The sequence below is a fragment of the Falco naumanni genome, chromosome 1, assembly GCF_017639655.2.
Source record: "Falco naumanni isolate bFalNau1 chromosome 1, bFalNau1.pat, whole genome shotgun sequence".
Taxonomy (NCBI): Eukaryota; Metazoa; Chordata; class Aves; order Falconiformes; family Falconidae; genus Falco; species Falco naumanni.
In genome coordinates, this window is record NC_054054.1 from 20177831 (window position 1) to 20202273 (window position 24443).

Below are 24443 nucleotides of genomic sequence, written 5' to 3' on the forward strand. Positions count from 1 at the left end.
TTTTTGAATAGAGGGTAGATTTATAGTACAAGCAGTTGATAACTCCTCTGAAGTCAGGCTTATATGATCTTCCCAATGACCTCCTGTTTTGTTGACAGTTAGCAGATTTTTCCCTTTGCTTGATGTTTTAGATTTGTCCAACTTGCTTCTAATCTCATCATTGGTCCTTATTGTCCTTTTGTGGTGGCTTTAACTTTCTTTCAGACTTATTACTGTGGGTTTTATCTTATTATTTTTCTGTTCACATTTAGAGCAGTGATGCTTATGCCAAGCCAACATCATCTTTTCCGTGTTACAGTTGTTGCCTTCTCCAAGTATTGTGAAATGGAAATTTGATATGACAGGAAGGAGGGGGAGAGAAGAGGAAAAGCACAGAATGTTTTGTTTTGAAGAAATTAGGCTCTGAGAATGACGTCTTCTTTTAAACTGACAAAAAAGTCTTTTTCTCTGGAGAGAAATGTAGGGCCAAGTTTTGCTCTGGACAGCACTACGAATTTTGCTGGAATGGACACAGATGTGAATGAAGGGCAACATAGCTTAGAGGAGGAGGGGCTGGTGTGAATCAGAGTTGTGTCTGCTGAAGTCACTGGAATATACGTATGTAAGGAATCTAAAATTAGATCAAAGACAACTTTGGTGATTTTCATGCACTACATATGTGAATTTGACTACAAATGCTAAGGGGATGGTTAGATACACATTTCTTTGCCATAGAGAATAATAGCCAAACATAACCTTAGGGGAAGATATTACAGCCCAGGTTTGTGACTTCAGCTTCCTAGAGTTTATAATGCCTCTTTCTTCTAATTGGAATCCTGAAGTCCATTTAAGTTTGAGATGAATAAGGTAACCATGATCAAGTGAACTCTTCAGATACCTCAAGATGATAAAAAGAGCAAGTACACCTGGTACAGTTTGCAATAATGAATGTTTTCCTAGGTGTGTAAGATGTACACATACACTTTAATTTACACTTTCTGTGGAACAGCCTTCACAGAGAAAGGCTGTTTTCGGACAACTCACAGAAAATGTGGTTTATGTTAACCAGAAAGCAAAACCAATTGAGGGAGTGATCAGAAACCTGCTTTTCACATGGCTGCTTCATACAGTTCCTTAAAATTTACAGACCTGCTCCATGAAGTCCTTAGCCAGTTGAGCGAAACTCCCTGTGACATGAAGTTTTTGGTCTAGATGATGATTTTTTCTTTAAGGTCAGCTCAGATTTTTCAGGGTTTTTTTTATGTTTTATTCTATACTGAAGAATCATGGAGATTACAAAATTAAGATGAGATGGAAAAACACAAAGATGATAAACATGTGTAAGGAGAATCTTGCACAGAAAAGCTCATTTGTGGCTTCCCTTTAGGCCAGTTTGATTATATGCAGCTGGGAACCATGTACTCAGCCTGTGTCAGCAGGAAGATTTGTCTTGTATCATAATGAAATTTATTTCTCATGATTTACTCATATCTGAAAGCAAAATTGCTGGAGAAATGCTTTACCCTATGTACGCAGCTAATGACCTGATTTTGGTGAGCTAGAGGATTCCTGCCACTACAAGTTGAGACATTTCTGTCTATGACACTGCCTTAACCCAGTCTTCACACCCACTGAGATCTCTGGACCTGCAAAGAGCTGCCCTAAAGAGAGAGAGAGCTTGGGGCAGACCCAGAACAACACTGATTTATAACCCATTGTGTTATGTATATGTGTACGGTTTATGCTGTACCTGGCAGGATTCAGCAATACATGGAGACCTCATTGTCCCCTACATACTGAGAGTAGGAATTCAATAACCAGATAATTTCTTCCCACTGTACTTCGACACCTAAGCCGAGTTGTTCCTTCTTACTTATCCTTGGATCCCACGTTATCTCCCAAAAGTCCGTTAAGGTTACTGCCTATTATTTGTTAGTTCATAGACTTAGCATTTTTATTGCCTATAGATTTTCAGTCTTTAATTTAGTAAAAAATGTTTACTTTGTTGTCTAAAATAGCCATCTTTAGTGTGTTGGTTTTTTTAGATTGAATTTAGAATTTTAGAATGAAGAAACTTTAGAAACATTTTAGAATGAAGCAATACAGAATTTGAGACCACAGAAGAAAGTAAAATGAGAGTTGAAAGAAGTATAATTGTTCGATTAAAAAATAAAGGTGCCTCTAGAGCATCAAAAATTTAATGAGGCAGTGTGTGATGCCATAATACTACCTTTTACATTTAATTGATTTTTTAAAATGTTGTTTTCCGTACAGTTCTTTTCTAACTTTAGTGGAATAAAGGAGGAATTACACCTTATGTAAGTTCCTATATTAAGGAAGAACTTCAAAGAAGAAAATATCTAAGTGGTTTTCCATACATATCTCTGATTTTTTTGTTTGAGGTCAGTCAGCTTGCAACTTTGATAACATAGTGTGTTACAGTAGCTGCTAACCAATAGTTCTAATGAAAATACATATGGCTTCATTGTCATCTGCAATTTTTTTGAGATTCTGCAATGAATATGTGATTAACCTTCTGTCACCACGTTTCAAAGTAAGCTTTTTCTCTACCACAAGCTTTCATTGTACTCTCTGTTCCTCTCCTTACTTCTTCCCTTGCTTGGAAACCTGCTAAGAAACCTGAGGTTTTTATAGACATCTTACTTTTCTTTATGCTTTAAGCTTTTGTGGAGGATAAAGGAAAGCACATTGGAATTTTATGTTTCTGTACCTTTCACATTACGAAAAACAGACTCCTAAAATGGCTGGGTTTGAAAGACTAGAACAGATAATTAATTCATAAGTGGGTGTTGAAGTGGAAACTGTCAGGCCACAGCTTTCCCAGCTTTCACTTAATCATTTAAAAGTCGTTTTCTGTTGTTTTCACTGACTGTAATCCCTTAGAGAGAATATAAAACTTGCACCATCCAGCATGGAATTCCACTCCTTTAATGACTTGGGCTCTGTGTTGACTCACTTTCACTCACTTTTGCTCACTGTTGTCATTTCATACAGGAAAAACCGTACCAATGTTCAGAGTGTAACAAGGCTTTCAGTCAAAAGCGAGGCCTAGATGAGCACATGAGAACCCACACCGGAGAGAAGCCGTTTCAGTGTGATGTGAGTTGATCTATCCCTTTGTCTCCTTGACTTTATTGCAGCAGCAAGACAATTGCAGTGGGACTACGGCCTTGCACCTATTGGCTGCGGCATAAAGTTACACTTCGTATGGTCTTTGATTGCCCAACTAATGAAAGACCATTCAGGGAATTTTATGTACCCTCTTCAGTTGCCAAGAGTGTTGCACACACTTTTATTTGTACTTTTGCATCCTTTAAGAGTAATTTTCACCATTATTAATACAATTTAGATGTTGCAGGTTACAAGTTCATGCTGATTGGGTTCCTGTATAAGTTGTATGGCAGGATAATAGTTGGAGATTAGCTTATACAGGAAAAAGTATCTAATTCATTACATGGAATCTGAATGCTTCTGATGTTTTCAAGTGACACAAATATGAATTCAGAAATCTCTAATATCTGTTTAGTGAAATCTGGTTTGATGTTTTCAACATCTGTTCATAGGTTGTTTTTTTATTGTTCAATGAAGAAATCATGGCTGCTGTATATGCTTGCAGCGCTGAAATGCAGCGTATCATGTTACAGTTCATAGATCACTGTCAAGTACCTTTCATTCAGTATACCCCATCCTATATACAACGTATCTCACAGTTTTTGGAAGGTAGATGGGGAGGCTGGATGTGCAGAAACTGTTGGAAAAGAATGTCTTTCAGAATGATCAAATGCAAGAATTTAAGTTGTTGCTCAAGGATTTTGAGAAGGGTATCAGAACAGGGTATAGAATTAGTGTAAGTGCTTTTGTTTTGTGATACTGGCTCTTAATGAACTAGTCACAAGGGAACTGCCAGCTTTCAGCCTTATCCTAGATGGCTCAGTCAGAACAGTTGTACATTTGTTCACAAATATCTAAACTTAGATGCAAAATTAGAATAAGCGTTTAGCAGGAAAGTCTTAAGGGTTTGTTAATCGATCTGGCTTTTAATAAATAATCTGGTGACATTTCACTGACAATAAAATAGTAATTTAATGAAAAATTGCAGCTATGATATTTTGCTGATATCTACAGGTCAGGAGATTTGCTGTATTGTTTTAGGATAATCTCAGCCTGGCTCTAGATAGTACCTTGAGAATTTCTCTATTTTGAAATCATCGTCAATAATTTTTTCAGCTTTCAGATTGCTGTGCTGTTTATCAGCTGTTGGCTACCTTGCAGTGTAAATGCAAATTTTTGCACACTGTGGATCCAGGATCCACTGGTCTTGAATTCACAGTGTGCTTTTCCAGACAAATTTGGGGCAGTGGTTATGTTTATTCTTTTTTCTTTCTTTAATTGAAAGTAGGAGCTGCATGAAAGCATGCTTTCCTGCTTCAATTATTCCTTCAGTTTTCCTCATTACTTAGATAAACCGTATTTTCCCAAATCAAAGTATTTCTAGAAACAGCTGTAATCTGTATCTAGTCCTAGTCCTTCTCTGAGAATTTTTATGTACCTTCATTTACTGGAGATTTTCTTAATACTTTAAATTACTGCCATGTTTCACCAAAATTATTCTTCATCACTAGCTTTTGTCAGCTGCATATTGCAGAGATTGCTGACTTTTCAGGGTTTGGACATGGTCAGCAGTTGCCTCTACTATTCATTCATACACCCTTCAGTTGCCCAGGTGCCTATGGCAGTCTGCTGCTTCATGCACACTTGGAGAGTGTTGAAAGTTTTGTTTTCAGTAGTTACTCCTTATTTCATCTGGCTTCTGCAGATGCAGGGGACATAGTAAATGTCACCCAGAGCAGACTGTTCCTGCAGAGCTGTCTGGCGTGTTGGATGTTACCAGATGTTTCAGCAGAAGTTACAGGAAAAACAGTAGTGGACAGTTACAGAAAAATGGACCTATGGGAGACGTTTATTGTTGGCTCCCTGATACTAAAGATTGCTTTTTACACTCAAGTATTCTCACCTACAATTTTTTATCTGGCTAAAGATAGCTGTAAATGTTCTCATTATTTTCTTATAATTACTTGAGTTGTAATTTATAGCAACAGGATCCAGATATTCTTAACTGTGGAAAGAGATTTTGGCAAGGGGAGTGTGTGTCAGGTTACTGCAATGGAATTTCAATAACTATCTTTTAGTTCTTTCATTAATAGAAAGGGTTAAAAGCTATTCCATTCATTGCTTTCTGTACATGTGCCATTTCCTTCTTAGTCAGCTTCTCTGAAGTCGTTTCTGTTTCCAGAACTTCGCATGACTACTTCCCATGTTCATAATCTTTTTTGTTACCATTTCCTAGACTTTTTCATTTCCCAATTTCCATTGCATGTCTTAGGAGGTGAAGGCATATATGCTATTGACATATCCTTGCTCAGTAAGCTAATTGAAAAGTCCTTAAGTCCAATGCCCAGACCTACTAAGAATCCTTTAAAGGTGAAAAAATGGGCTGTTTTCAATGATTACTATATTCATAAATGTAATCATACATGAAGCCACTATGAAAGATAAGTGTCTTTAAGAGGATGAGGGGTTTGGTCTTATTTCCTGTGTGGCATTAGAAGCAGTCACAGAAACTATTCAGCTCTTTCTTCTAAATAACATATTAACATATGCTGCCAGGATTTTCTTTGTTTCTTAGTACCATTAGCATTTACAAACAAGAACTGCCACCAGTGCCAAAGAACTGAAGAAAGAAAACTTTCGGCAATTGAAATGTGTATTTTATGGACTTAGGAATAGACACTTATTCAAGGCATCTCTCCCCACCTATTATAAATATATATATAAATAATTATCAATAAACTATTATATACCAATTTTTTTAGACTGCATTTTTGCTTTAAATAGAATTTTCTTCCAGAATCAGAAATAAAAGCCATGTCTCCTCTTCCTCTCTCACTCTTCTTACTCTCTGGCATATGGAGCAGGTATTACAGCACAAGATTGTGCTACACGTAAAAGTAATCCTTGTACCTTGTTTGATGAAGGTGCTAGGGTTTATTTATGTGGCTATTTCTGTGTCTTATCAGTCAACAATAGCATTTTCAGAACTTACTGTTAACAACTGAAAGCTCTCACATCCCACTGGTGACAGTGGAAATTGAATGTTACCATTTTAAGGTGAAAATTGTAATATATTATCACGTAGAAAAGTGAAAATAACTGAAATATGGAAATATAATACACTAGAAAAAAACACATTTTGTATTTCTGGTCTCTGAAGACCAGCTTGCTTTTTACTGGAAGGCCAATTGAACTTCAGTTGCCTCGGAGACAACAGATTATTCTTTGGGGGCAGAAAGGTCAGGTACTGCCTGTCCTGGTTTCTTTCCAGTACAGTATTTCCCACCACTCTGCTTTTAGTTGACCCTACACTTACTTTCAAATGTCAGTCTTTTCCATCCTCCCTACTCAATCAAAACTTTGATCATTTTGAAGAGATTGATTAGAGTTCAAGTCACATTAGCAAGCATGGTTGTAAATCTAAAATGTCAGTCTTGCTTATAAAATTGAAATATGAAGCAAACTCTTCAAATAACCCAACAAAAACAAACCTAAAACTTTTATGCATAAGTACAGCACAAAATGTATCATATCTTTAATAGTCCTGTGCATTCCATGTTCTTTTGAAGTCAGGTGGTAGAAAATGCGAGAACCTCGAAGGAACAGCAGGACACATTATACTATTTACATAAGCATTATAAATGGAAAAATGTACTTTAAGTCTGTGTCGTAAGCTGTTTACTTCAAAAATGGAGATGTGTGTAAGATACACAGAACACATATTTATCTTCTGTGTGTGCATATATACTTGATCGTCTTCCTGTCTTTCAAGAAATATGTTGTGTTTACAAGTATATGATACTTTTAACATGTTGGGGCTTGTGAGCAAGCACGATGGTTATGATTAGATAAATGTTATGAGTTCACTTTGTGTGTTCTGTGGAAGCAGAATAGAAAATGGTACTTGGCAAAAGCAAAATTAAGACCTGATTAAGATGCTGAAAGTGACGTTCACTGTCGCATAACAAAAGGGTGACTGTTGCTTGGGTCTGAAAGAGGTAATTATACATTGAGGGGAAAAAAGTTTGGAGAGTTGCTGTATAAAAGTCCTTGGTATTACGTCATGTCATAAATTCAAAAGCGTTCCATTGCAACAGTGCATACAGCGTTCTTGTCTGGGGAAAAATTATTTTGGGTACGAGACTTGCCTCTGGCAATTGGCCTTTTTATGGTCATTTTATGTTTTCGCCTTAATTGGCATAAAATACATATACTGCAGGTCAAGATTATCTACTTGGATAGTCAGCTTCATTAGTCTGTCTTGGTTTCGAAAAGAATCAGTAATCATTCCGCATTTTCATTAGTAGTTTGATACCAATATGAGTTTAAAACTTCATTTTCCTAAAGAGGGATTGTGCTGGGTTCCCTGAGTTTCCTCTGCACAGAAGACACTTTTGTCTGGGATGAACCTGGAATTCTAAGATTGCAAACCTATGGATGTTCGTTCTTACTGAATTATAAGACTCTTGCCTATTTCCTTTGTCAAATCAGGAGCATGCTTTCTGTACTTTTTCCCCCCCTTGGGAAATTCATGCATACGGTATGTACCTGAATGGAAGATGAATGTGACATTATGACTGTGTGATTTCAATTGACTTGATGGCTTGCCTACAGATTCTTAACTTTTCATTCTAAAATCTCTTTGCTGAACTTGTTCTTAACCTTTCATTTTGACTTCAGCACAGGAATTTTTATAGGAATTGATAGATTTAGTATGGCAGAGCCCCTCTCCCTCTATCCGTTTATTCAAATGGCAGAATGAACCTGGTGCCTTGGAGCATAGTGGAGGAAGGGAAGCAGCACACCAGATAATAAAGCAACGGAGTTGCACCTTCATTTGCTGGATACCTTCTGTTTTCTTGGCCGGGCAGAGGAAAACTGGAACAATGAGGTTTCTTCTATAATAATTATTAACCTTTCTTGAAGTTTACAGAGACTCTTTTCTTACTCTTCCCTCCTTGTAACTGAGCAGTTTGAACTAATTTTTTTTTAGTAACCCACAGATGTCATTCTGGAGGTCAGGAAAGAAATACTTGAATTGAATATGAATTGACAGAGGCTTGTGATGTTTTGTCATAATTTTTGCTGCAACCCAGATAGACCAACAGGTTTATTAAAAAACTGTAACCAAACAGAATGTAACACCTCAGTGTGGCAGTATTTTGAAGATTGAGTCTTTTCTCCTCTTTTTTTAATTATTTTTTTATTTTACTCCCCCTCCCCATGCCTGTGGTACCATTGTTAATGTACAACTTTGAAAGGTACCAGTCAAGTAATAATCTTTAAGGTGCTCTCTGAAGGAGTTATTCTTCCAAAGACCAACTCATGTATTAACTATTGCAGGTATATGTGACTGTGGCCTCAGTGATGTAACATAGGGAGCATTATACATGCTTGAAGTTTTAAGACTTCTTTTGTCTTTGTCTTGTCTTCGCTGCCTTAGGTTTGTGATCTGTCCTTCAGCCTAAAGAAAATGCTGATCCGACATAAGCTGACTCACAACCCTAATCGACCAATGGCAGAATGCCAGCTTTGCCACAAGAAGTTTACAAGAAATGACTACCTCAAAGTGCACATGGAAAATGTCCATGGTGAAACTGACAGCTAATTACCGCCTGTGTGAGAAGAATGAATCTCATGTTCGAAAGTACTCCATTTGTATGTGTACAAACTCCAGACTTCTCACCTGACTAGTAAGCATAGTCAGGAGAAACAACTGTAATATGTTCACATGTTATTTTCTCCACTTTTTAAAATATACTAGTAGGATAAAAACCTAAGGAAGGTATTCACCTGAAGTAAAACATAGCTTGAAAATAAAAAGTTGAAGATAAAAGAACTTTGGGAAAATTTTATCCTTGTTTAAAAAAAAAAAAGACAAAAAAAGAAAGCTTTAAACAAAGTTCACCTTCTCAATTAGAGCCTGAAGAAACTTAGATATTGGTTGCATTACTTGGAAATCCTGGACATTTGGAACTAAACCCTTGACTGTCTGCAACTGTATTTCTGTATCTAAGCTTAAAGACTCCATTAAAATTCTTTAATTTGAAACCACACATAATTTGTCATTCTAATTGACTGCTGATTGCATCCAGGCATATTTTATTTAGATCTTAATTCTGCATTTTGTTGTAACATGATTTTTGTCTCATTTTATTTACAGCTTTCTCATTACTAGATGCAACTCATTAACTTGAATTGGTTCTTGAGATGCCAAAATGTGTGGGTACAGAAACTGTGGAAATCTATCACGTGAAGTATTACTGTATGAGCATTGAGGAGGATGTATTTCTTCTGGTTACGTGAAACAAGACTGAAGTGAAAACTTTGAGCAATTTAGTTTAAGTACTGTATTCATACTCATTGTTGTGACTGGCAAGGCAAGTGGAAAGACGTCTTAACAGAGTGGCTTGAGCAGCTACAGTTGCCTAGTTAACATGTATTTGATTTCTTGGTGAACAGCTGCTTCTCAGAGTGTTTCTTCCTGCTGAATCAGATGCTCTGGATTTTTTCATCCCACTTAACTACCTTTGTTTTCTTAATTCTGTTAATGAGCACTGGAAAAAATACTGCTTTACAGCTAAGTAAAAATCAAATTCTACACATTACCAGATTGGGTTGTTTACTGCAGTGAAACTCCTGAAAAGAGTTCCCACAAGGCCCTTTTGTACCACAGCTAGATAGTAAAGAAATTTTTATCTACAAGGACAGTGAAACTAACTTCAGAGAGTGATTGCATGTGAAATTCCTGAGTTAACAGCAGTTAATATTAAGGGTCTGTCATTAGTAAACTGTTAGTATTCATTTTGGACCTGGCAATGTTTTGTAAAATTAACTTGCATTGGGACATTTTGCTTATAGTTTTCATGGGAAAAAATTCAGCTTCTTTCTGAACTGCAGCAGGAAAAATGATGCTGAAATGAACAGCGTAATTCTTTATCTCACAGTAGACTCTCAAATCTGTTTATCACACGGTAGATTTTCTAAGAAGAGCAAAAAAGGAATAGCAATAGTATTGCTAGCAGTGGAAATAGCTAGCAATAGATGTTGATATATTTAGTCATTAACTCTTTCTTCCTTCTCTACTAATAGTTTGGATCCTATTCTTCTGCATGGACATCTGTATGTTACATGTTCAGTTTTGACACCCAGCACTGGATCCCAATAGTAATCTTTTCCAAAGCTATTACTTTTCTCCAGAAATAAGCAGAAGACACTGTGTTTTTCTCAGAAGCTGAAGACAGCATGCCACTAGTAGGGGTGATTATAATTACAGGGTCTGTGTCAGAGGGTGTTAGTTTTTTATAGTAAGCTTCCTTTTTTGTTATGAAACAGTTTATCTTCAGCCTCCCTTTGCTTCTTGTGGAAGCCTATAACACTCCATGACAACAAAGAAAGAAGTTTACAGACATTCTCATTTACAAGGAAGATGTATGCTAAGGTTTACAGGTTCCTTTGCTTAACAAAACCAGGTCAGTTACTGCTAGCAACTCTAATAAGTTGAGCAGGGACCTGTCACTGTTTTCAGCATTGCAGAAAACATTGAAATGATGTCTTCCCATTTATTTCTAGGATCCTTGGCTCAAACTGCATATAACTAGTTAGCTTGAATGAGCTGCCTGAAAGGTCTCTGCAGGCAAAGGGGTAACCTTCAGCTGTATCTGCAGGTTTAAAATTGGAATCCAGTGCCCCTAGGCTGATCTGAGTGGAAAAAAGACTAAAGCATAGTAAGGCACCAGCCATATGGTCTGGACCATAATGTAATTGTATAAAATAGATCACAGGAATTACACTGATGTAAATTCATATGAAGAGGGTCTGGGAGAAGACCTGCATATGGAGAACCCAATTTCATATAATGTTGTTCTGTAATGTATCAGTTCAGTGTGGAACAAGTGACTTAGGTGTTACACTGGTTTGTGACAGAAAGGCATATTGCTACGTGTATATGTTATGTAATTTTGTTATGTTTTAAACTCTATGGCATTATATAATAATATTTATGCTCTTTTAAATTTTAATATAGAACTTATTTTCCTATAATTGTAGTAGTATTTTTTGCAGTATAAGTTTTGAAGGCAAACTGCACAGCTGTGTTTCATGCATTACGATTATTCAGTAACACGTGAATATCTTACTGCTTTCAGTTTGCCTGTGGAAATGAATACACTTATTTGTTTCTAAATTTTTTACCATTCCTGCAGATTTTGAAGAAGTGTAACCATATTTTTCTTGTTTGTGACAACCACCTATGTGTCAAAGCATACTAAGTTGTCTTCATGCCCTTTTTTTTCCTGAGAGGTAAGTGGAACTTGGGGTCTTTACCAGTTCCATACAAACCATTTGTTCATATAAATCAAATATGTTGTATGTGTGTAAGACAAGTATAATAGGCATTATAAAGTTGAGTAAAAAATACGTCTTCTCCTTATTTGGAGAGCTTTTATATATTTGGAGAGCTTATCAGACTAGTATATTTCTAGGTCCAGAGAACTTTAATTTGTTGCTACAGTTATTATAAAAAAATAATATAATTTAAGTATTCAGTTAATTAATCAGTACCATATATTGACATGTCTGATGGTGTTCTAACTCTATGCTAAAACAGAGAAATAGGTTCTGACTTTTTTGACATGACTGGGATGGGACAACATTGCAAAGGTGACTTTGCTTTTTTACATCAATTTAGTCATCAATTTGACAATAATTTAGTCATAGAAAAACTGAGATTACAATCTTTTATATTTTTCTTCCTTTATATTTTTCCTTCTTCCATTTGGTCAATGCAAACTAAGGCACAGAGAACAGCAGAAGGAAAAAAGCCCCCAGAAGTTCAAAAATGAAGATTTTCTAAGCAGTTTTTGAGGGAAAATGCTATTAAAAAAAGGATAATGTGGTATATTTTACATATTTTGCATGGAGTTTTTGCCAGAGATCTTTGCTGCAAAGTTGTGTTACATGGTTAGGATTAATAGCTATATTTGAGAAAAATAGCTAGTTGCTGAAAGTCAGTACATGAAGAGGAGAATGTATTTTTTTTAATTATTACTGGACAAATTACAATATATGTATTAAGATTAATCATGCTGTATGTAATCAATAGCAGCAGTTAATACCTAAAGCTTTGATCTTATTAATGGCTTCAATAGAACAAGAGAGAGACAAGATTAGTGTGCAAATGGGAGACCTTCATGGGAAACACAAGAAGTAGGTGCAGGATGTTGAAGCCCAGCTCCAGGTGATGACTCTTTGATCATGGTCTCCAGGAACTTTCCTTCTGTGTTAAAGTGGCTGCAGGTCTGCCTCATCTCATACAGAGCCAGCACCTGGCTCAGCAGTTGCAGGTGTTTCCACGAAAAAGAACTGCCCTGTTCTTTCCATGAGGTGCTTGAATTTCTTGCAGTTGGAGGTAATGTTATGCAGATCACTGAATTCATGGTGGTGAACTGTATAATTGAGTTCATATGCAATGCAGACTTACATAATGCAATATACTTGTATTTGGTTATAGCTTTCTTAAAGAAAACCAAACAACAACAAAGAAACACATCTTCAAAGGAAAAAACCAAAACTAGAAGCTCTTCTCCTTTGAGTAAAAATTTCCACTGACAGTCTCCCACTTGGTAAGACGGGGAACATTCCTGTCAGCTGATTTTGAGAAATGAGAAATTGAAACCTGTTAGTTAAAAGGTAATTGTTAATTTTGTAGTGTGTGTGTTTGTTTTGCTTTACTGTACTGTCCACTATGGCAAATTGACAAAATTAATCATTAGTTAAAATACTGACTTTTCCATAGTCAGTCGTGCGGTGGAGAATAACATGAAAAGCTGGAGATATTCCTGAAATAACATGTAGTTGCTACAATTTTAGAAGGCTGTGATTTCCACCCCACCCCACCCCCCCCCCCTTACATAGTATAGTTTTTTGCAGATCATAACATTGAATTTGTTCTCTTTATTTTTCAATTACAGTTGACCCTTCTTGGAGAGATCTCAGTCTCTCGTGTTAGGAACAGCAGCAGTCTTGCTAGTTCCTTCTGCTTTCCATTCTGATCAGATGTGTGGCCAAAAGCTGATACAAAACATTAATATGATAAATACCCTTCACACTTCTAATGTTATAATTTTGTTTTGTCTATAAGATTGCGAAGCATTTGATGCATCCTTTAGTTTACATTAGCAAGTCCTAATTAGAAATGAGACAAAGACAGAAACAGTGTAAGTTAACATGCATGCCAGGCATTTTATGTCATCGTATTTGAATGTACAGACATACTGTAGTTGAAGGAATTTGTATGTTCTGTGAGTTAATTTGTGGTGTTATAAGAACATGTTTCTGGTCTGTGTTTTAAATCACAACCTTTAACGTGTGTCACTGTCTACTAATACCATTATTTTTCAAAGACCTAATAGTTTATTTTATTTTTTCAGTTTAAAAGAAGTAGCATGATAGTCCCTCTAAAGCTTCACTTTTAGAGGTGGAGGATCTCAGTGTGCTGTTGTCAGTGTATGATCAGGTTATAATAAAACTTTTTAAGTTCAGTTACATACTCATTGCACAGAAGTATAGGGATTCTCTTTACAGTGAGATTTGAAATCTGCCTGATTTTTTTTAGGCTAGAGTTAGCTCAAAATATGATAGCAATTACAGCTGTAAAGCTATATTCTGGAACATGTTTGAATTCTGACAGCTTGTTTTTGTCTCCTGTATGTGTTGTGGCACATACAGAAAATGGAGTAATTTAAGGATGTGCAGGAACAGCTGAGAAATTGTCACTGGCAAACACTTTCCTTGACCTGGAAAATTATTTGTTGAACATTTCAACCTGGGACTGCCAGTCTTCATTTTATTAGAAATTATTGGCTATTTTTTCAGTCTATTTTATCTCCCATCCCTGATCCCTTGTAAGGTGTTACTGAATCTGTAATTTCCTGTGAACAAGGGCAGGCAACATACAGGTGAACTTGGTGTTTCCAAGGCATTTGCTGCTATGTTGTGTCACTGTCACTGACCCCTGTTTGTTATGTTCAAGTAGCATGCCTCTTTGAGTGTGCTAAACTCACCTACCTCTTGTGTTACAATAGGAGAATGGTAAGAGGCTGTGTATGATATATGAACTCATCACCCTCCACTGATGAAAGAAATCAGGGGGAAACACCCATGTCACAAGTGGAGGAGAGACTTCATGGCCCATTTCTCTCCATGGACTCCAGCTGAGGTAGGCAAGAAAATGTTCTTGGATCTCCATCCCTGCATGTCTCCTGGGTCTGATTGCCTCAGAAAAATCTAGGTAGTAAGATGAACAAACCCAAAGCTACTTAGTGTTTCACTTACCAGTAGAAATGTCCGTACTAGTATGTTTTGATGCCCACCTTGAAAGTGGTATCAAGTGCTTGTAGCTTAAACAAAAACAAACACCTTTTGGTTTGACTGTGTGGCAGGAGTGGGCAAGAAGTGTGTTATTGAGACGTATGTTCATTTTAAAGTGGACCTTTCACCACTTCTGTTGGAATTTTGGTTAACGCAGTTGTTCTGTGCTGATCATGCAATGGTTGGTTGTAACCAGAGTCAACTGAGTCCTGAGAGAGTTTTCTCTGCTTTTAGTCCTCTTGTGTCCTGAGTGGAATAGGATTTTAATAAATTACTTAAGCAGTATATCTTAGGAATGTACATGAGATGCATTGTACATACAAACTGAAACTGTTCTAATTCAAGTAAGTTAGATTCTACCACCATTCTACTGTATACAGCTGAAATCTCAGACGAGGTGTTTTTAAAGGATGAAAATGGAACCTCCTGGTCTTAGTCTGTAAGACTTTATAACTACTAACCTGAAGAAAACCTGGAGTTAGGCATTATTCTTAAATTTAAGAGAAGAGTAGTAAGAGTTGCCACCTAGGTTTTTGAAATGGTGTGATCTCATGTTTCACAAACAGGAATGCATGCATATGCATAAATTGTTATATAGGTCAGATATATAAAAGGCAGTCTAGTCTGATAGCATGAGATCACAGTTTTCCAGAGCTCTGAAGCCTGGTTTGTGTGTCTGCTCCTGGAAATCAGTGGGATTTATGTACATTTTGGAATTTGGTTGCGTTCCTAAGATTTTTCTTAACGACGATGTCCTGGTAACCAGGAACTCGGTTCTGTACAAATAGAAGCATAGATGGGAAAAATTTGCTCTTTGAGTTAATAGAGTCATGTGAATACAAGTGAGAAGAGAATTGAAACCTTTATCTTCAAAACAAATCATGTTTATCTGAGAAGACATTTTAACAGAACCATGGCTTCTGAGACCTTTTCGCTCTCTGGAACAGCATGAGGCCCAGGCTGGAACGTGTCTGAGGAACTCTGAAGCATTGCAGGTATTCAGTTCCAGGATCTGCTTTTTGACTGTCTGCCACTTGGACCAACTGCTCTATCTCTGTTTTCTTCTTCATCACTATTTTCTTCCTGATTAGCCTCTGAGCTCCTCAAGACAAAATATTATTTTTCTGCTTATATAGCCACTTGCACTTGCCTTTGCTGAGTTACTGTACTGAATGTAGCAGTAATAATAGGGGCATTGCTTGATAATTGCTGACAGGGTAGTAGGACCTCATAGAGAAACGAGTATTTGAGACTGTTTATTTAATGTGGCTGCAAATAACCAGAAAATTTCACAGTTTTAATTTGATATTTCTTTTGTTTAAAAAAACCCATGAGAACAGCAATCAGACAAGACTGTGGCCTTTTTATTAATATGTCATGTTGGTTCTGTGTAAGATTAGTTTCCCATGAGACATAAACATCTCGCATCACAAGCAAATACATGGTTAGCTGTGGTGTTTCAGCTGCTGAGCAATATAGTTAACTTAAATAGCTATACTTCAAGTATCATTGATCATGTGTTCATACCCTTTAGCTATAAAATCCCTGAAGTAATGAAAGTGTCTCAGCATGTTTGTACAGTAACTAGCATCAGGTAGATCTAGCAAGTAGTGAACTGTGAGTTCACAGTTTTCTTGTTCCATTTATTGCAGCGTGAAGCAACATGTTTGCTGAATGATAATGGAAGAGAGGTTGTGCTCACTTCTGTTTTTCTTTGAGAAGGGCATTCAGAAAAAAGGAACCATTAGTAAAAGTTGTTTTGGGTTTATGGGTTTGTTTGGTGTTTTGGTTATCCTTCTACAAGGAAAAGATTGTAAGCTTTTAAATCCACAAGTTAATTTCCAGTTTAACAGCTGTTCAAACAAAACTGGGAGAAAGTGCTACAACAGGTAATGTTGCTGCCGGATTAGAGACCTTCACTGCCACATTATCCAGGTTAACTCTTTGGTACTGTGGTAATTTTCTGTGTAGTGCCTCAGACTTTAAAATATTCTTTAACAAACTTAATCTGTCAAATTCAAGGTAGATCATAAATCTACTTGGCAAGTCAAGAGGCACCAGTTATTTCACAAAATGTCATCTTTTTTCTAAATGTTATAAAACATGGAAGTCCATTTGTCTGTATACACTGACTTTTTTAACATAGGTCATTTATACTGTGATAAAACTCAGAAGAATTCATCTCTAAATTATCTTCTGCATCTGTATGCAGTTTGTTCAGTTTCGTAGTAGGTAGACTGGGGATTGAATCTGCTGAGATGAAATAATAAAAGCCTTTTGGGCACGGAAGAAAAACTTTGTCATTACGGATCTCACTTTTACCTTGTTTTCTTTCTTTGTCACTTAGATCTAAATTATTTAAAAATCTGAACAATACTACTAAGGTTGAAAATATCTATTTAATTTTGTATATGTTATTTATTGGAGCTTCCTGTTTCTGAGCAGGGCTACTTGCTACCTTTCCTTTTCATTTTAAGCACAGAGTTTAGTTTATAACTTAATTGTGTCATATGGCACTTATCACTTGTGCAGAGGCCATTTTCCGCTGTTTTGCTTTTACAGAAATAAAAGATTGTTGAATTAGTTATTCTGGGCAAAGCGTGCCGAGGCTTGAGTTTTCATATCCTTTCTTGTGATTTGAGCAACCTTGAGTCATGTAAGAACACCTTCTGTTAAATCTCTTCCTATGCTTTTGTTTTCTAAAGTCACTGTGTGTCTGAGAGAAAATCCTGCAGTTACGTTTAGTGACCTGGCCTAAGAGTCTTTCTCAAATGACTGTAATGGATAGTTTCCTGTGCCTTGAAGGGTAGTTTTGGTAAGCCAAGCAGATGAGGTTATCCTTTTCTAAACTATCTCCTCACCCAGATCCAAAATATTTGTATGGGATGATAGGGCTGAATGAAGAGCTAGGCTTAGCTCTTCAATATAGAAAAAGACCAAAAGATCAGCAAGCCCTCTGTTAGAGCTACAAATGAGGCCAGCTGTACTGACCTGCAAACCAAAGCTTCTGTAAATTCTTCTTCCCACTCCTTTACAGTGCATCAAGGATGGGTAGAAGCAGTGATTTCTCCTCCTTGCTTTAATGCTTTCCATCAGTTAAGAATTCACATGAGGATTGGTGCGGAAAAAAGCTATGAAATTAATGATTTGGGCTTTGGTTTTGTTTGCCTGAATCTAAAAATCAGTCTGTAAAAAGCAGGCTGCCTGTGCCAGCACAAAACTGACATCACTCATCTAATCACTGGAGAGATGGCAAAGGGGATTGCTGTTGGTTGGTGGGTGTTCTCAGTCCGATGGAAAGCCTGCTATGCTTGGCATGCAGATTTGATGGTTTCTGTTTAATCTTAAAGAATTGATGGCCCATCAGAAGGAAAATTAAAAAATGTTGGTTTTCCATGGTGTAAGTTAGTGCCTTTGCTTTGTACCAGAATGGTACCTTTCTCTTGTATCTTTTCAGTGACAATATGAATTATCTACCCTTTCAGCTGAGTTTGTCTAATTTTTTTTTTTAAATCAACAAGTATTACAAAGCATCATCCTATTTAGATTTCAGTCAGCTAGCTACCAGCCATGTGATGGCTTACTATGGACAGTGAACAGGGTTCTATTTTCTCAGTCACATTAGTATAAGGACTTCATTATATATATTAGTATATCTTTATCTTTTAGGATTTATGATTTGATTTTTTTTTTAAAGGACTAACAGTAGAAGATGGTATTTTCCCATTCAATAATGTCTCATTCATCAATGATAAAATGCCATCAGTAAGCAGAAAGCTCTTTAGCCAGTAAAACAACCAGTTTCCAGTTAAATGTTACAAGGCAAGATTTTTCCACAAATAGGAAAGTAATAGATGTTAGAGTCCTTCATCCTAATTTTAAATTGTTACTCCTGAGCATAGTACTGATCATTGTATCAAGTTATCAGTAAGGTGTAAGTTTATTGAATCTAAGAAAGCTTAATATGTGTGTTTCCTAGCAGACTACTTTCATAATTGCTAGCAACTTCCCTTGTGACTGTAAAAGCCTAGTCAGTAGTCACTTCTGTAATTGCAAGTTTCCTATGATTAATAATGCTGTTTCATAAATTAGAGTCTGGCAAGGTATGCTGAGGTTACGGGCTACTGTCATGTTCGCAAGGAGGATGTTCATTTTAACCATAGTTCATCTCTCTATCAATAGAGGATAAATACTTAAATGTTTTGCTTCAAAAGATGTTTTCAGAAAGATAAAAATAACTTAGGTAGGCACTCTACTCAAAAAGAATTTAGAGCTACGTATTTGCTGTGCACTTAAAATGGCTGTGGCATTTGCCTTTCCTTTTTCTAAATGCAGATCTGGCTGGATAAAGTTTTTACCATCATATTTTTCTGCTCTGTATCCCTCATGCCATATTTTGATAAAACCCAGACAAAAAGACCAGCATTTTCTAGAAACCAAGCAAAATAGATCACAGATGAATCCTTTGGTGTGTGTTCCATTTCAGACATACCTTAGGTGAATCCATAGCTGTCTTAGATTTTGGCAATATATAGTCTGAGAAAATGGAACATATTTTGTTGTTTTGATCTCATACTTACTTATTTTTGCTTTTGGAAGTTGATTTATACTGGTGTGAAAAAAAGAAATTGCTATAATCAATACACCTGCAAGTGCGTGGTTATGGAGTTCTGTGTTTACAACAGGCACAAGCAATATATTTAAGTTAAAAAAATTATGTACATGCATATACATAGATCAAAATGTGTACGCAATAGGAAAGAGATGTTATGTATACAACTTAAGTTTTACATAACAACTGAACAAGGTAAATCAAGTCCACCTTGATACTGGAAAGGATGAAAACCTGTTCTGTGTGTTAGGCTGAGAACAGTCTGTCTCTGCCTTGCATCTGTGAGGAAAAACTGACAGTAGTAAGAAGGCCTTTCATTGATGAAGTTCATTGACCAACCTGTTAATGAAACACAGGATATGGCTTCCATGTCCAGAGACTAACAGAAGCATCCCTGTGTATGAACAGACTTCTCCAAAGTGTGAGTTACACATCTGATCTATATTGACCCTGTCCGTGGCTTGGATCCCAAAATAGCTATGTTGGAGTCCTTATTTTAATGGAGAAGAGTGAAAACTGAAACAAAATTTTTCATATTCTAATGATAACATTAGTAGAGAGGCTGCAGTGAGCAGGTTTCTTTCTTGTCTAATTGTGTCTGTCCTTGGGCACCACAGAGAACAGGGTTTAGAGTAAAGAATCCTTAATCAGGTAGATGCTTACCTGCTTTGAAATGAAATGGCTAATCATTCCTCTGACTTCATACTGATTACATGAGCCAGCTTCCCTCTTGTGCTTAGTTTTGCATACTTCCCATGTGTTTTACAAGATGGATCTTGGTATCTAATTTAGGACTGTAGGTTCTGCTGGGTGAAACAATGTCTGGGAGTAAGTCTATTTATGGCTGTAGCTCCAAATACTTCAATGTCTCTTGAAGATTAGTTTTAGGCTTCAGAGTCAGATAGGACAATTTTGTTCGGTCCTATCAGCAAACAGCGTGAGATACTGTATGTGAGAAATCAAACTCTCCAGTTGCAACTCTTATTTGAGTTTGGCTAGCTGTTGTACAAACTGATCATATCACTGCCAAGCTGAGGGTGCAGGCTTCCTCTGTGTATTTTTAGAAGTCATTACATCATTGGCAGCGATTAATCACTTTCCAGCTGAAATCAATGAACAAATATGAATGACTGTGGTCATTTTGATTGACTGTGAAACTAAAGCAGGCCAGTTTCAGAAGAAGGGAAGATTTGCCTGAACCTGGTTAATAGGTTTCATGTTTTCACCATATGGCAAGGTTATATGTTTAAGTAAATGCTATCATGAATCTAAATGCAATTATGAATCTTATTTTCCTTACCAAATGGTCAAATTTTTCTTAAAAACACCCCCAAAACCAACAAACCACGTATTTCAGAAGACCAGGGTCTTGAGCTTCTTTCTATTTGCTGTCTGTTTGTGTCTCTTCTACTTTCTTCAGTTTACCTATGCTTCTGCCCTCTTGTGGATTTTAAATGTATTAAATACTGTAGATTATTATTATCCAGGTTTTAAGACTACAGGTCTTTGTAATGATTTTATGACTATTTTGCATTATCTAGAAAAAAACTGGGAGTGCGTGTTCTAGGCTTCTGCTGCATTTCTTCTGAGTGGATTGTTTGACTAAAAGAATTGTTCTACCTACCTTGTGGTTTGGGAACTTATTTTGTTCAGTTTTTTAAACCATATTTGTCAAACTGGCATAGCTGCCACATCTTTTACATGTTCTTCTTGTTTCTCATGCCCCTGCTGTCACATAGTTGCTCTTGAAATTTGACTGTCTCGGGAAACCACAAATTGAAAGATAATACCAAGGCATATGAAATACCACTGATTTATTTCAAAGCTCTGGGAACTTTTTCTAAGGTCATAAGGTGAACAGATCAGAGCCTTCTACAGCATAACAATTTGCCAATACTGTCTATAATTTCTGTCTAAAGTATTGCTGTGTGTGCACAACTAGTAAATTGCTTCAAAGCTAGAGGCCAGGGATCACTCTCTGTGCTGAATACATCCAGGAGGATTAGTGTATGTAAGCCTGCAAGGTAGAATATAGTAAATAATACATAAAAATGGAAATCTGGGCCTAGATATTCAAAACATTCTGTGGATTTGGATTGTTCAAATTATCTGTCACTTTCTTTGCGTTTCTGGTTTTTAAGCCAATGCAGTTTTGTATTTTGCAACAGAACTAAGAGAAAGATGTGTGTTATGTTCATAGTGTGCAGCTGGGACAGAAGAACTCGGCTAATGTAAAATGACCTGTCAGACAGTATCATCATGGCAATATAATGGTCAATGCAAAATAATATAAATAGCCTCTTGGCTTATATCTTGGAAAATGTAACAAAGGACAAGAAAGGAGAAATGAGTAGTGTGGGCTTAAAGTCAGGAATTAAGTGTGAAAAGTGGATTCTTGGTTAGAAATTTGAAATAGATTCCTGGTTTCCTCAAAGGAAGAAGTATTCTAGCACCAGGGAGCATTCTGGAGGAGCATTCTGAAGGGCATTATAACAGAACAGAGGTAAAGGCAAAAGCCCAGTCTAATCCTGCTCTTTTTCTCTTCAGTTTTGTACCGCTGCTGCTGTCAACAGCTCAATGAGCACAGCAGCCAGTGATGCTATAAAACTGTCTCTGGCAAGAGCTTGCATCAATCGCGCTATTTTTTTTGGAGTACTGTTCTCTTCTGGATGCACACAAACTGACCTACTGGAAAAATTCAACATGTTTCTGGTACAAGCCATGAGAATTTGGGCCATAGCAGAGATGTCCATAAGCTGTTGGGGGTGTGAGTGGTGACCAGGGTGCCTCTTGTGTTGGTATTTTGTGTGTGAGCAGCACCCCTGCCACTTGTGAGCCCAGGCTCACCCTGTCCAAGGTGCTGATGGCACCTGAGACACGCGGGCCACCTCTGCACCACCAAGGTGGGGGGACCTGCCTTCTGGGAACGGACAGATCTCCCAGAGCCAAGCTTTGTGCTTATCTGCACAACAGTGTGCAATGAGTAACAGTCAGAGCCAACAGTGTCGATATGGTGATCTCTATGCAGGCATGGTATATATATAGCCATCACAAAAGCATGGCAATCTGCATTTTGGCCTGAATGTCTCATTAACTTAACCTTATTCCTCTGTGCTTACATTTGCATCATTTGCATGATGTTGCAGAATAATTTTTCAGAAAGTAGCAAAAATATTCAAAGCCTATGAAAATAAATTTCTTGTTGGTAACTAAGCTTTTACCGTACAGTTGCTGCCTCATGTAGACCTTGTTCTAATCTCTGTAATTCCTCGGGTCAAAACCTGTTTTGTTTTTGTTTTTCTTTACTTTTTGTTTTATGGTGTCTGTGGTAATTTTCATGACTGCAGTATTACAGCAGAGGCTTTAGAGGTCACTTTGGTGACGGTGGAGGTAGTACCTTGCTGCTTTGAGTAGTGAAACAACAGATACAAACTGAGAAAGGCATTGAAGTAAGCCTATGCTGTTTCTTTGGAGGAGATCACAACAGACCACAACTCCTGGGCCCAGGAAGATGCTGTTACCATACTGTGACATGTGTGGAAATGGAAGTAAAATTTCATTAGTTGTATTTGATAATATTTGTATTTGATATTACAGACCATTTGCATCTCTTGAAACTGTAAGCTCAGTTTTGACTGGTGAAGCTGGGATCATCTTTTCTGTGCTTTTGTTTCTTCTTTGTTTAGCATCAGAATTCTCAGGTGAAGGATTAAAAGCTTATCAGAAGACTCTGTTTCTATAAAATCACTTGCAGGTTGTGGGGGGACTTGTTATTGGGAGGAATTTATTTATCCCAGCTGGTAATGGAGCAATGGTTCTCCCAGTGGGAAGCTTTAAATACCTGACAATGTTGTTAGGGGGAACACAATGTGGAATATTCAGTTCCTGAAAGGTCATCTCATTTTCCTTTTTTCTCCCCTGCATTATTTCATTGACACAGGAATAGAAAAATGAGATCTTTCAGAAGAGTAATTGATCATCTAGCTCACTCAGAAGGACTGATTCAGGTTCAGAGAGAATGTTCCACAGCTGTGGAGGATCTGAAGGAGGATATACAGGTGGTTTAATGTTTAGCCTGGACTGTCAATTACTTCTGCTAACGAAAGGGTAAGCAACAGAAGTGTATTAAAAATGTAGTTCCTTTGAAAGAAAAATAATGCTTTTGAATTGAGGGTGTATATATTGAGACTAAAACCATGCAACTTTAGGGGCACTAACCAGCTTCTTTTTCCTGTTGTACTGCAGATAAGTGCCAACCTTGCAGAATTACTAATGGATAGTGCAATAATTATGAGACTTCTAATTACTCACTGTACTGTTTTCATGATTCTGAACTTGGAAGTCAATGCAACTAAAAAGTTAGAAGGTGGTCATAGTGTAAATATTTGCTGAGTGCTTCAGATGATCAGAAAGGCAGGAAGTGTGGAAGGGCAAGCATAACTCCGATGTGAGTGCAGTAGTGTCCCTCACAGCATCTTTTGCAATGGATCTTGTGGTTCTAAGGAGGTGGATTCTAAAAGCAGATGGATTCTGGAGGCTGAACATGAAGATTTCAGATATTTTACCTTTTCTCCAGCTAGGGGAGAGAGAAGTGTGTTTTGAAAGAATGAAACTTGGAATCTCAAAATGGCACAATTTCTGAGTAGAAGCTTTCAGAAAGATGACGGGTATCATGAGGCATATAAAAAGTCCTGGTGGCTGTCAAGGCTAGAATGGAAATAACATTTGTTTAATGACTTCTTTTTTAAAGCAAGTTCATGTCTACACGTGAAAATGACCACATAAATGTTGAATAATGTTTTGATCAGTAAGCCTTTATTATAGTTATAACCATAAATTTGTGTTATCATATGTTGTCCTGCTGTGGTGCTCTTCGATGTATGTGTGGGTTTTTTTTACTCACTACCTAGGACATACACGTGTGTAAGTGTTCAGTAAGACTCCAAGGAAACATTTAAATGCATGTTGGAATTCTGGGAAAGTCCACAGGATGCAGATTTTTTTCAGAAAATAAGGAAGAAGGATTCAAACACCATCCTAAATAGGAAAGGAAGGATGTGAGGAACTGAAATGTAAGGCTATTTTTCGACACACTTGTTCTTGCAAAGTAACAATATACTTTGTAAATGTCATGGGGGTTTTTGTAAAGTGCTACTTACTCTGAATTAGTGAGAAAAACTTCTCAGCATATTTTAGTACTGACAACAAATTCCCTTATTCAACCAACATAACATTCTCATTTTGCTGAAGAAAGCTTGAAGTCTGTTGCTCTTTTTTGTATCTCAACTTTCAATTTTACTAAATCTTTCAGTCACTTCTCTTTACATCTTTATTTTCAGCACATTTAGGT

At 36.9% G+C, this 24443-nt stretch overlaps 1 protein-coding gene across 4 annotated transcripts in view; it reads left to right on the forward strand.

Moving 5' to 3' along the window:
* Positions 1–9159, forward strand: part of PRDM5 (PR/SET domain 5) — an 86970-nt gene extending 77811 nt beyond the window's left edge. For 3 of the 4 annotated variants that reach the window (XM_040584135.1, XM_040584144.1, XM_040584149.1), the window contains 2 exons: positions 2995–3099; positions 8555–9159. In XM_040584135.1, the coding sequence (XP_040440069.1) occupies positions 2995–3099; positions 8555–8719 (270 nt within the window). In that variant the 3' untranslated portion in view covers positions 8720–9159. Of the gene's footprint in view, positions 1–2994; positions 3100–8554 lie in introns of those variants that run through there. The other variant, XR_005826425.1, reaches the window with a different exon arrangement.
* Positions 9160–24443: the final 15284 nt, after the last annotated feature.